At 38.3% G+C, this 14322-nt stretch overlaps 1 protein-coding gene across 1 annotated transcript in view; it reads right to left on the reverse strand.

Annotated features, from left to right (window-relative positions):
- SHB (SH2 domain containing adaptor protein B) overlaps window positions 1–14322 on the reverse strand; it is a 348548-nt gene that overhangs the window by 79148 nt on the left and 255078 nt on the right. Inside the window, exon 5 of the mRNA XM_027858991.1 lies at window positions 5381–5500. Within this exon, the coding sequence (XP_027714792.1) occupies window positions 5381–5500 (120 nt within the window). The remainder of the gene's footprint in view (window positions 1–5380; window positions 5501–14322) is intronic.

The following is a 14322-nucleotide window of genomic DNA, read 5'->3' on the forward strand; positions in this document are numbered from 1 at the left end:
GACATCTTTGAGTCTAATGATTTTTCCTCTTCATTGTTACATTTCTCCACCCCCCATCAAAATGAGAGAGATGGCAACAGTTTTAAGAAGTTCTATATGTGTGGAAATTGATTTTGGAAAGCTGACCTGAGATAGATTCAGAGAATAAATCTCAACGCAGAATGGGAAGCTGGTTACAAAAAGTAAAATAAAAAATGGAAAGCCAGAACAGACAAAAGTTAGGAAGTATGAGGAAACATACAAAGGGACATGTCTATTAGATCTTATTTATGGGGACAATACCTCATCCTCATTGCCCTATGCACAATCAGATCTTCATTAATGTTCTTTTTTTTTTTTTGTTAGGCAATTGGGGTTAAGTGACTTGCCCAGGGACACACAGCTGGTAAGTAACAAGTGTTTGGTCTGAGGCTGGATTTGAACTCAGGTCCTCCTGACTTCAGGGCTGGTGCTCTATCCACTGCACCAACTAGCTGCCCCTATTAATGTTCTTATTAGCCAGAAGTATATGATATATGAATCCTGGGAAGATGTCAGGGAATGAAAGACTTCCCAGGTGTGGTTTTTACTTGCCATACCAAAAAAAAAAAAATACAGGTTAAAAAAGCCCCCAAATTCAGAAGGTGCAGTATCAACAAGATGAGCGAGAGAACTCTATACAAGGTAATTTTTGTGTGTGTGTGTGTGTGAGGCAATTGGGGCTAAGTGACTTACCCAGAGTCACACAGCTGGTAAGTTTTATGTGTCTGAGGTTGCATTTGAACTCTGGTCCCCCTGACTCCAGGGCCAGTGCTCTAACCACTGTGCCATCTAGCTGCCCCTATATAAGGCAATTCTTTCAGAAAAAAATAGCTGAAGACCAACTCACTACCTGGAAATTCCCATCTCTTCAATCATTCCTGACCTGGCCATCCTAATTCTACTCCACCTATGATCCTTTGACCCATCGCTGCTATGATTTTAGGTTCCTGCCTTTGAAGTTAGCTTTTTCATTTTTTGGGAGGGGAGTGTTGAGGGTGTTCTTACTTCCAGGATAAAGAGAAGCCAAATAAGCTTCCTATTTCCAATACTCCCAAACTCTCTAGTTCTTGCAACTAAGCCTATGATGTGTCCTAACAGGACATCCTGCTGTCAGGGCAAGTTGAGGCCCCTGAATCTGACCAGCCCTAAATCCTGAGAAGAAGGAAAGGGGGTGGCAGTGGACTAATACAGAACCTGAGGAAGTAGAGAAGGTAGAGACTAGAAATTCACTGTTGACTAAAAGAACTAATATAAAACAGGAGGAAAAAGATAGCCAAGAAGTCAGAAAGAATTTTGGAGAAAACAAGTGCAAAGTTTCTTATAAAATTTAATTTTATTATTTTCAAATTAACTAGCATTTATTTCCTCCCAACCCTACTTCTCTGATCAATTAAACAAAAAGAGAAAAAAAAAACATGTAACCAAAATACAAAGTCAAGTGAAACAAATTTCCTCAGTGGCCATATCCAAAAATCCAAGGGCAAAGCTTTCTCAGAGCACAACTCTTAGTTGTGTGGGATCACTAAATCTTACATAGGGATCCCCACGGGCTGCATAACAACTTAGAAAACAACATATTAACATTATCTATGTTTCATTGTATGTTTACTTATTTTGTTCAATATTTCCCAATTACATTTTAATCTGATTAAGGCCACATTAGGCAGCATATTTGACACCCGTAGAACCTGTGGAAAACCAAGAAGGCTGGAAGTAGTTAAAAAAAAAAAGCACAGGGTTGGCCCCATCTTATCAGTCATTTGAGGTGTCCCTGTAATAGTGTTTCAACTGGCTACTCTTGACCTCTGAGGCCAACAGACCTTGTTCAACTTTGGGCGAGGAGTCAGAAAGAAGAGGGAACTGGCAACAAGTGCTGGAGAAGGGACCAATTAGGGCTGGGACTTCTCGATGGAAGGGAATGATGACAAGCATATTTTCAGGAGACCTCACAGCAGAGAATTGAGTGAGACAAACAAAAGCTGACTGAGGAGAAGAAGGCTGTAAGCATTTGAAGAAAAGGTCCATCTCAGTGGACTGCTCAACAAAGGAAACCGAGGTTAGCACGACAAATTCTGCAAGGCCCCTGGGGGGGAAATTAAAGAAGCAACTCTAAGAACTTCCAGAATGGTTGAGAAGAGCAAAGAAATAAAGAAGATATTAAAGAAATAAGGCCAGAAATTAGACTTCTTAAAGGAAGAAATCACCAAGTCTAATTACAGACTAGAGAAGACACTTTGACAAGACCAGTCATGCATCTTTATATTATCTCTAACTGGGAGATGAGGTGTATCTGGGAAGATATGATGTAGATAGGGTAGAACATAGGCTCACGGGGTCAAAAGAAGAGTTAGGGTTATCATTAAAACAAATCAAAAGGGAAATGCAAGAAAGGAGATGAGGGGAAAAAAAAGGATCGAATTTTTCAGAATATGGTTATAAAACAATTCCCAATATATCATGATGCCCTATGTCAAGAACTAGTAGTCCTTGTAGTCTAGAGAATCCTCAAAGGTGGAAGGAATAAGAAAGGGGGTGGAGAGAAAACAATACTTTTTGGAAAGTGGCATTAATAATTAATATTACTGAGATAGAAGAATGGATGGGAAGGGAGGCTTAGGCACCTGAATGTTTATCTGAGGTGGGAAAGGAAAATGAGAAGAGAGAGAGAGAGAGACAGACAGACAGACAGACAGACAGAGACAGAGAGAGAGAGAGAGAGAGAAAGAGACAGAGAGACAGAGACAGAGAGAGACAGAGACAGAGTGAGACAGAGAGAGAGAGAGAAAGAGACACAGAGAGAGACAGAGAGACAGAGAGAGAGAGACAGAAAGAGACAGAGACAGAGAGAGAATGTGAATGAAAATAGGAATAAACCTAAGGAGTCTGGGTTTGGGCAGGATGAGCGGAGGGAGAAGGGAGCTGGGGTGGGGACCTGGAAGATGAGACTGTTATTAGATTTGTAGAAACAAATGGCAGTGCCTAAGTGCTGACTTGCAAGAGGAGGTAAATTTATATTATAAATCTATATCCACATAAATAGCTGATGGAAGTAAATACAAAAACACTTATAACCCTAAATGTGAGCAGAAATCAAACAATTATCAGAAATTACCACACATAATTACATAGAATTCAAAGGAAACTGATGAGGAGCAACAGAAACATAAAATACCCGAATTAACAAAACAAGAAAGAGATCTTAACTCAGTCTCAGAAAAAGAACTTCACAAACCACAAATCAATGGCCAAAAGGTGAAAAAAATCTCAGGTCAGTAAATTTACAAGTGAATTCTATTAAACATTTAAAGAGTAACTGATGCATATGCCACAAAAATTATTCTCAAAACAGACAGAAAGCACAATGCCAAATGCCTTTTACTGGACAATCATAGTTCTTATCCCCAAACAGGAGGGAAACAAAGCAGAGAAAGAGAACTGTATATCAATCTCACCACTGAATATTGATGCGAAAAAAGTTAAGGTAAAACAAAGATGCTTCCTCTCCCTACTACTATATGACATAGTTATACCAATGCAGATTATAGCAATAAGACAAGAGAACAAAGTAAAAAATTACAAACATCAACCAAAGGGATACACAATTATCTCTACTTACAATCAACACAGTGGTGTAATTAGAAAAACTTGGAAAACCAGTGAAGAAACTGAAATGATTGCTAGCAAGAGAGCAGGAGTGAAACGAAATGCATACTATCGCTGGAATTTCTGTATATTACAAAAATCAGAAAGAAACAATAAAAGCCATTCTATTCAAATAATTGTAAAATGCACAAAATATTTGAGTTAACTTACTATCACTCACACACAAGATTTATAGAAATGTACCTATTAAACACTCTTGACAGAAATATGAGGAGATTTAAATAATTGGAGAGATATTCAGTACTCACAGTTAGGCCATGCCAATACAATAAAAATGACAACACCGTCCAAACTTATTTACAGGTTTAGTGCTATACCAATGAAATTATCAAGGCTATACTTTTTAGAACTACATACAAATAACAGAATTCATTTGGAAGAACAGAAAATCTACAATCTCAAGAAAAATAATAAGAAGAAATTATTAGTGGAAGGGCATAGTATTACCAAATGTTATTTTATATTATGACGCAATGATCATTAAACCTAGTACTAATTTAAAAAAAGAAAAATTGAGCAGTGGAACAGACTGGATAAGCAAGAAATAGAAGTAACAAAAATTAGTAGTCCAGTGTTTGATAAACTCACAAACATAAATTACTGGAGGGAAGACTCCCTTTTGACAACAACTGCTGGGAAAACTGGAAAGCAGTTTGGCAGAAATTAGGATTAAACCAACATTTTATACCATATATCCCAATAAATTGAAACTGAGCATACAACTTAAATATAAACAGTCACACCATTAAAAAAAAGAAGAGAATGAGATCAAGTATCTTTCACCACTATGATTAGGGGAAGAATTCTTAACTAGAAAAGGATAGGAAAGATTATAAAAGACAAAGCAGACAGCCTCAGTTATGTAAAACATTCAACATGCTATCAAAGGCAGGGGGAAATGGATGGGCAAGTGGTTTCTTGTATTTTGCATCTGTTGGTTTAGGAAGACTAGATTTTACTCCTAGCCTCTGCCTCTAACTAGCTGTCAGTTCATCTGTAAAATGAGGGGGTTGTATTAGATAATCGTTAAGGTCTTTTCTAGCTATAAGATTCTGGTTTCCTTTAAAATACAAAAAACAATCAAACAAAAAAACCTCAAACAAACTCAAAACAATGCCAAGGCCATAGAAATGAAAAAAGATTAAAAAATAATGAAAAATAAAAAGTAACCCTTTTCTCTAAATTTTGGGCCATTCCCTTTGAAAGGGCCCCAAGACTCTGTATAAATGTTTCATTCACCAAGAATCAGCAATGAATAATCTTTGCATCAAAGGCTGAATACAAAACATAGAGAGTGTTTTACATATGTTGTGAGGAGTCGTTTCCCAAAATATCAAAGTCTGTAATGATCTCCTCAGATTGGAAATAAAATTAAAACAGTATCCCAAATGTAATGCTACAACCTACTAAAAGGTAAAAAGGAAAGTAATCATTTTAATATAAAAACTGGGAGAAAGAGCAAGTACATTTTCTTCTTTTGGACAAACAAAGGTGAACGATAAAAATGTCCTCATGTCTGAAGAACACATGATCACATCTAAGACTTGCTAGTTGGAATGGTACACTCTCGGTGGAGGGAATGCTAAAATTCCTTGGGGTGCCTTACAAAAAGTCTTCTACTTATAGATATCATGAGTTGACTAAGGAAGAGAGCAGGAAAGTGGGTGCCAAAAAAGCGTGATTAAATTATACTTACTTCAGTGACAGAGAATAGTCGTGCTTGCTCGTCTGGCTATTTCTTACAAGGTAGCTACACTCTTTACACAGCCGGAGTAGATTTTCGGCATCTGTTCTGCTGATTGCTCCGTGATACCATCTAAAACACATTTGGAAAAATAAACAAATTTATTTTCAAAATTGGATAATCTCACAAAGATGGACATTAAGAGATTCTCTTTTGCTGTGGGGTGACAGCTGTGACGCCATTACTTGGGGCTCATTACACAGAGCACTAATCAGTTGGAATGGGATTACAGCAAACTGTTAACGTGTTGTTGCCAAACAAATTTGGTATTAATTGGATAGCTGGGAATAGCGCTACCATTCATTTTTGTGGGATCAATAATACAAAAGGTGCCATAGATAACACATGAGGGAAAATGATGTCAGTTGGAGCAGAGATGGGGAACCATGTTTCTGTTGGAAGCAGAGGAGTACAATGAAAACGGGTTGGATTGGAGTCAGAGGGCCTGGATTTGTATCCACGCCCTTCTGATTACTACCAGTGGAAAATAAGGCATTTCATGTATCTTTGGACCTCAGTTTCCCCTTCTGTAAAAGCAGGGGTTTGAACTAGAGGATCACTAAAGTCTCTTCTATTTCTGAATCCTAGGACAGACACAGAAAAAACTTAATGGAAGGTGACATTCGTTTTTTTTTTTTTCAAAGAGAAAAATATAAAATATGTTAGTAATTTACTTTCAGAATGTTTATTTTTTTCCCTCCAAAATTTTATTTTATTTTATTTTTCATAATAAACACTTATTTTCCCTGGCTCACTCTCCCCCTTTTGAAAAATAAAAAATAAAAATAAATGTACTCACAATTCAGAGTAAGGAACAGAACATGAATTTTTAAAAATAAATACTTAAGTGCTAGTATCACACCTAGTTAAGGACGAGACAAGAGAGCAGGAGAGACAGACACATACTAAAACAAAGACACAAAGGGAGGGAAAGAACCATGGATGAGCAGATTAGCAGCTCTTAATTTTCCATCATACCTTTCCCCAGGAGAAGCTCATCACCTGAAATCTCATCATCATTCAGAGTGACTAAGCTTTTGTTACATTAATTCTTTTGAGAATTATCTATTTACATCCTTTAGCATCCACTTCCTGAGGAATGGTTCTTGTTCCAACTATATTTGAATCAACACTTTATATATCTTGGATATAGTTTGTTTGTGCCCGTACTTTTCAACTTTATGTAATCAAGATCATCCATTTTATCTCTTATGGTTTTATTCTAGCACCTGTGTATTCAAGAACTGATCTACATTCAGAGCTGTCAAAGGTTTTCCCTGTATTTTTTTTTTCCCAATAATGAGAAGACCTTTTAATCTAGTTCCTTTATCCACTTGGAGCTTGGTGTGGCACATGGTGTTAGTTGCTGGTCTAAACCTAGTTTCTAGCAGACTACATTCCTGTTTTCCCAGCTGTTTTGCTGAATAGTTGGTCTAAACTTATCCCAGTAGTAAGGGTCTTTGGGTTTGTAGAACACTAGACTATTATATTCAGTTGCTTCTGGATCTCCCATACCTAACCTATCCCAATGATCACCTTTCTATTTTTCTCAACAAGTATCAAATAGTTTTGACTACTATTGTTTTGTAGCATAGTTTGAGATCTGACATTGTGAGGCCTCCTTTCCCATTCTTTCTCTATTATTTCCCTTTAGATTCCTGACCATTTATTTCTTGAATTTAGTGTTTTTTTTTTTTCCTAGTTCTATAAAGTACTGCTTTGGTAGTTTGATTAGCATGGCACTGATTCTGTAAATTAGGTGGTGTCATTTTTGTTATATTGGCATGGTCCAAGCATGTTAAATTAATATCTTTCCAATTATTTTATTGTCTTCATTTTTGTAGTACTGTTTGTTTTTTTAGTTTAATTCATACAACTCTGTATGTCTTGGTAAGCGTACTCTCAAATATTTTAAACATGTAGTAGCTGTTTTGAGTGGAACTCTCCCCCCCTCCATGAAGTTAAGCAGTTTTTGAGGGAAAAGAACACTGGGCCTGCAATCAGGAAGAGTTGGGTTCAAATTCCACATCATACACTTCCTAGCTGTCTGACCTTGGGCAAATTATTTGACCTCTTTTTTCCTCAGTTTCTTCATCTGTACAATGAGGGGGTTGGATCTGATGACCTCTAAGGTCTAAATCTTGGATCCTTAGATAAGTAGTCTAAAAAAAAATCACAGAATCTCAGAGTTGAAGGGACCTCAGAAGGGCAACAAGGACCCCTTTACAACATACCAGAAAAGTGGCCACTTGGCTTTTATCCAAAGACTTCCAAGTGGAGGTATTCATTCATCTAATCAACAAACATTTATTAATTTTATGCTACGCACTTTGCTAGTCAATAGGGATACAAAAAAAAAATTTCAAACAGTCCCTGCCCTCAAGAAGCTTACATTCTACTGGGGAGAAACAACAAATATATGGATAAATCGATACCAAATACATATGGGAAAGAGTGAGAGAGAAACATTAGTTGAGAAGAGACTGAGCATCAAGAGATAGGACTGTCTAAGGTGCTGGACAGTTCTGCTGAACTGTTCAAGCTAGAGCAGTATTAGGAGTTGGAGACAGAACATTTAGGTGGCTGAGGAAACAGAAACACACTAGAAACAAGAGAATAAGAATACAGAATTTCCAGAGCAAAGCATGAAGACTTTGGATAAATAAAAAGCTAGATCAGCATGATTGGTCAACTACATGCAGAAACAGAGAAAACAGAAAAAAAAATTGGCAAAGTTGTGCAAAACTGGACTCTCTGCATGTTTATACCTTCATAACATACTCATGATTATAGTCAATGAATGAAGATTCAAGAGGCTGGTGCAAAGGTATACTACCGACAACTTAAAAGAAGGAATGGCATGAGATATTGAAGAAATTATTGTACAACTGCATTAAAAAATCGTTTATTTCTGCCTAGTGAGGTGTTTATATCACAGTACTTTTGTATACAGGGCAACCTATATCATGGTTACAAGGTTTTAGCTAGCTAGCTGTGTGACCTTGGGCAAAACATGTGGCATTTACAATGCATTATAAGGTTTGCAAGAGCAGCTAGGTGGCACAGTGGAAGAGCTGGGCATAGAGTCAGGAAGACTCACCTTCCTAAGTTCAAATCTGGCCTCAGATGCTTATTAGCTGTGTGACCCTGGACAAGTCATTTAACCTTATTTTCCTTAGTTACTTATCAGTAAAATGAGCTGGAGAAGGAAATGGCAAACTGCTCCAGTATCTTTACCAAGAAAACCCCAAATGGGGTCATGAAGAGTTGGACATGACTGAAAAACGCTGAATAAAAAAGGTTTGCGAAGTGCTCTATAAATATTATCTCATTTTATCCTCACAATAATGCTGGGAGGGAGGAGTTATTATTAACCCCACTTTATAGATGAGAAAACTATGGCAAATAGAAGCTAAGTGACTTGCCCAGAGTCACACAGCTAATAAGCATCTGAGGCAGGATTTGAACTCAGGTCTTCTTGACTCCATGTCCAGTGCTCTATCCACTGTGCTACCTGGCTGGATGATTTATAAAGTCATAGGCTCACAGATCCAGAGTTGGAAGGGACTTCAGAAGTCATCTAATCTAACCCTTTCATTTTACAGATGAGGAAACCGAGGCCCAGGTAGGTTAAATGACTCGCCTGAAGTCACACTGTAAGAATCAGAAGTAGGCTCTGAACCTATGTCTTCGAGCTATAGTGCTCTTTCCTCCATACTATGCAATCTATGCTTTTAAGATCACATTATTACTCAACCTGAGAAATACAGACAGAAAGAATAGATAAAAACTAGACACAGCTGTGATTAGAGAGAAGGCGCCTATGTGTCCATCTGATGGTATACTCATGGGATCTGTTCTCTCTCACCGATGTGGATTGTGATGCTGAAGGTACCCTTAAGCTATCTACACTTTCTCATTCAGCAGGCTCATCCATATTTTCCCAGAAATTCTCAAAGAACCTATTTATACAAAAATATTTATAGCAGCTCTTTTTGTGCTGGCAAAATTGAAGGAATGCCCAACAATTGGGGAAATGGCCAAATAAGTTGTGGCATATGACTATAATGGAATATTAGTGTGCTATAAGAAATGACAAGTAGGATGATTTCAGAAAAACCTGGAAAGACTTATACGAACTGATGCAGAGTGAACTGAGCAGATCCAGGAATCTATAGTCTTTACACATCTCAGACAATTGTGTGGTTGTAAAGATGTAGTTTGCTATAGAAGATAATTTTCTTGTTCATAAAGATTTTGTGATGGGAAAGTAGGCTCTTGGGTTGGTAATGATGGCTAACTCTTGGGAAGTCATAATAAAGTTTGACTTTTTTTCCCCAAGTACTTTGTATCACCCCCTCTTTAAGGTATGTTGGGAATCCATCCTTCCGCACCTTCACATGTGGGTTACCTACAGAATGGAACTCTGCTGTGTATATCTTTGGTCAAGGCCAGCTGGTCTTCCCATCTGTGTTTCCGTCAGTGCCATTTTTATTTCCTCATGGAGCACGACGGGGAGCTTAATAGTAAGAGTGAACACGTCTGGCAGCTTCACTGCCAGTGAGGAAGGAAAGTGCTCGCTACAGAAATCTTGACAGATAACTTCCCATTTTCTGTCTGTTCGTCATTTTCCAGTTTCATCCTTAAATCTGCTTCAGACGATTTGGCTTAATTGGATGTCTTGCCAAGTTTTCTGCAAACTTGTTTCTCTTCACTGCTTTTCAGTTTTATGAGGTGATGTAAGATTTTACAAACAAGTTTATATTCTAGAATGGTGCTGTCCTCGGCTGCCATATCTGCTTGGCGAGGAGCTTAAGTTTGCTGGTATAAGCGTCAGATTTTTCAAAATTTTGCTCCAAACTGTTATTAATATTCAAATGAGTAATTACTAATAACAGTGGACATCATAGATCTGGAACTGGAGGGGTCTCAGAGGTCATCTAATCTAAAGCCCATTATTTTACAGATAAGGATCCAAGGTCCAGGGAGGCAAAGCAAATTATTTAAGGTCACAAAATTTGAAAGCATCAAAGGCAGGATTTGAACCTAAGTCCTCTAAAACTTTTGAGAGTCCCTTGGACAGCAAGGGGATCAAATCAGTCAATATTTGAAGAAATTAATTCAGACTACTCGTTGGAAAGACAAATACTGAAGTTGAAGCTTAAATACTTTGGTCACATAATGAGAAAACAAGACTCACTGGAAAAGATTCTGATGCCGAGAAAGATTGAAGGCAAAAGGAGAAGAGGATGAGATGGATAGACAGTGTCATGGAAGCAATGAACATGAGCATTGACAGACTCTGGGAGACAGGGTAGGATAGAAAGGCCTGGTGTACAGTGGTCTGTGGGGTCATAAAGAGTCAGACATGACTGGATGAATGAACAGCAACCTCCAGACTCCACAGCCAATGTTCTTTGTACTGTTCCACGAAACTTTATACTTTTTAAATGATTACTTCGATACCCACATTCCCAATTATAGGTAGTGTTTGGGAAGAACTAACCAACTTCTAGGGAACATGCTGTATAGATTAAATTTTATTAAATATGTGGCATAGCAGAAAGCTCACGAGGATTAAAATGAGAAGAACTGGGTTCAGATCCTAGCTCAGTCTCGCTCTGTGACTTGAGTCTCTTGGCTTCAGTTTCTTCACTTTTAAAAGGGAAGGGGCTGAATGAGGGGATCTCTAAGGCCCTTCCTATCTCCAAACCCCATGAAGTGATGGCAAATGCCACTTGGAGATAAAGGGAGAGAATAAAGAAACAGATTTAAGTCTCTGGACAGCAGCAACCAGTAATTGGACAGGGGAGGGGGAAGAATTTCCAGGTCTGGACTTTGCAAATTAAAGATGAATAACCAGCCTCCATGAGTAAACAGCCATAGAAAGTAAGGGGAATGGCTTGAATTCAGTTGTTAAGGAAGGCCCATTTGGCTGTTCTACTGCCAGAGGAAACAAGCAGCAGGAGCTATACCTCAAAAGGGCAACAATAATGAGTCGTCTGGATGAGACATTCTTAAGGTCTAAACTGATAAAATTCACCAACTCTAAAAGATAACTCACAGGAACCACTGTTTACTACACATTTTCAAAAGCTTTCCCTCCTCTCTGCCCATTGACCTCCTAGCAATCCTACCATCCTATCAGACTGAAGTAATTTAATTCATCTAGTGACTATGAAAGAGGTTAGGGATGAGACCCAGCAAAAGCCACTTCCTCTATCTGAAGCTTCTCCAAAGACATCCCACTAGAGAGGTAATAGATGTTCACAAAAATATATGAAAAATAAGGTATGGGGAAGGGGTACTCCAAAAGGGCCTCACAAAAGAGATAGCATTTGAGCTAAGCTTTGAAGGAAACGAGGTATTCTAAGAGGCAGAGATGAGGAGGTGGTGCATTCCTAGAGCTGGGAATGTGAAGTTCAGGGAAGAGGTAGCCTGAAGAAAGGTAGGGAAACAGAAGATGGACCGTCCCATGTGGGAAGCAGTAACGGGGTCAGTTTGGTTGGACCAACAGATGCCAAAGGGGAAAGGCCAAGAAGGGACCTCTGAACCAAACAGTTTATCTGAGCCTAGAGGTAATGGGGAGGCCCCAAAATTCACTAATCAGAGGAATGACAAGGACAGACCTGAGATTTAGGAATATCACATCATATATTTGTAGTACTTACCTCACAAGGTTGTTGGGAATCTTAAATGAGATTATAGATACAAGACCTTTTGCAAACATGAAAGTGTTATATAAATGTGAGTTGTTGTTACTATCATAAGCATACAGAGAGAGAGAGATGTATGTATGTGTGTGTGTGTGTGTGTGTGTGTGTGTGTGTGTGTGTGTGTGTGCTTGCCTCTGTGATTTTATCTTTCTTTTCTGTCTCCTACAGGGCTGGCCACACAGGAAATGCTCAAGAAGGATCTGTTGATTAATTACGGGTATGTTCTGGGCTGTATCTGATTCATATTGCAGTATTACTCCAGCAACGTTTTAATTGAACACAGAGACATAGAGTTGGGCTTTTTTTTTTTTGCTTTGACAAAAGAGGGATTGTCTTTGGGTAGGAAATTCAAGTCATAGTTTTCTGCTCTCACCTGCTTACAATTTTCTAAAGGTGCATTTATTTCCACACATTGGCCAAAATTGGATTTATTTTAAAAGTTAAAAAACATTAAAAACCCTGTGCATCTGATTGCTTTTAATTTACGAATGATTGGACAAGAAGAAAATGACAGTGAAAATGTAATTGTGTAACAGTCATTTCAAACATAAGAAAAAGAGCTACACCTTTGCTGAAATAGCGTGGCTGATAAGCTTGTCCTTTATGTTTTTGATTTAGCATTGGGAAGGACTTTAAGAGATCAACTGGGCCTTTTGTTCAGTCATTTTTCAGTCATGTCTGACTCGTTGTGACCTCATTTGATTTTTTTCTTGTCAAAGATATTGTAGTAGTTTGGCATTTCCTTCTCCAGCTTATTTTACAGATGAGGAAACTGGGACAAATAGCATTAAATGACTTGCCCAAGGATCAACATAGCTAATATGTGCCTGAGGCCAGATCTGAACTCAGGTTTTCCTGATTCTAGTGGCTATTAGTAAAGTTAGATGAAAAAAAAAAGTCATTTGCATGTCAGTAAGATATGCTATTAGAATGTTAAGGTTATAAGTTTTAATGCCCCAACCTAACTCTAATCAATCAATAAACAAGCATTTATTAAGTGCTTTCTATATGCTAGACACTGTGTTAAGTGCTGAGCATACAAAGAATTTTTTTTTAAAAAATACCTTCAGTGAGCTATCTCAGTTTAACAGTGACTCCAACTGAGGTAGACATTTACATGTTCAGGGCAGCTAGATGGAACAGTGGGTAGAGTGCTGGACCTGAAGTCTGGAAGACTCATCGTCCAGGGTTCAAATCTGGCCTCAGACACTTACTAGATGTTTGACCCTGGGCAAGTCATCTAATCCTGTTTGCCTCAGTTTCCTCACCTATAAAATGAGCCGGAGAAGGAAGTGGCAAAACACTCCAGTATCTTTGCCAAGAAAACAAAACCCCAAATGGGGTCATGAAGAGTTGGCCATAACTGAAAATGACTGAATGACAACTGACATGTTCACCAGAACATTACAGGATCACAGAAGGGCAGAGACAGAAGGAATCTTAGAGATTAAATAGTTCAGCTTTTTGATTTACAGATGAGGGACCTTAAGTGATTTGTTCAAGATAGAAATGATGTTAGAGCTAGAACCCAGGTTTCTTGGGTGCCATTCCAGGGTTCTTTTTTTTTTTTTTAAAGGCAATTTGGGATTAAGTGACTTGCCCAGGATCACACAGCTAGTAAGTGTCAAATGTTTGGTCTGAGGCCAGATTTGAACTCAGGTCCTCTTGACTTCAGGGCCGGTTCTCTATCCACTGCTCCACCTAACTGCCCCTCTTTTTTTTTTTTTAATGAGTTGATTCCTTTTGTTTTTATATCATAGATTCCAGGAAATACACCCCTCCCCCCACAAACACAATGAGCCCTCTTGTGTAACAAAGAAAAACAGTTAAGCAATTGATTGATAAATATTTATTAAGCACCCACTACCTACTAGGCACTTTGTAAAACCAACCCAGTGTCTGTACTTGGTGATGCACCTACCATTCTGTACCAATGGTCCCCCCACCTCTCTCACTGTCGGTCCTTCTACTACCCCATGCTGCAGTGGTTTCTCCACAGTACTCTAGGATTTTCTAGATTCAACTTCAGTGGTAGGGGAAGGGGTAGGTCTGTTTAGGATGGAAGTGAAGTATAAGATTAGGGCACTTGAAAAGGATTAGAATTCATTATTTTTGCTAACTCCTTTTTTCTTATAATAGAAAGACTAACTAGCATTGCAGCCCATTACAATTCAATTC

Source organism: Vombatus ursinus, unplaced genomic scaffold (assembly GCF_900497805.2).
Source record: "Vombatus ursinus unplaced genomic scaffold, bare-nosed wombat genome assembly UNPS02014158.1, whole genome shotgun sequence".
In the NCBI taxonomy this organism is placed as follows: domain Eukaryota; kingdom Metazoa; phylum Chordata; class Mammalia; order Diprotodontia; family Vombatidae; genus Vombatus; species Vombatus ursinus.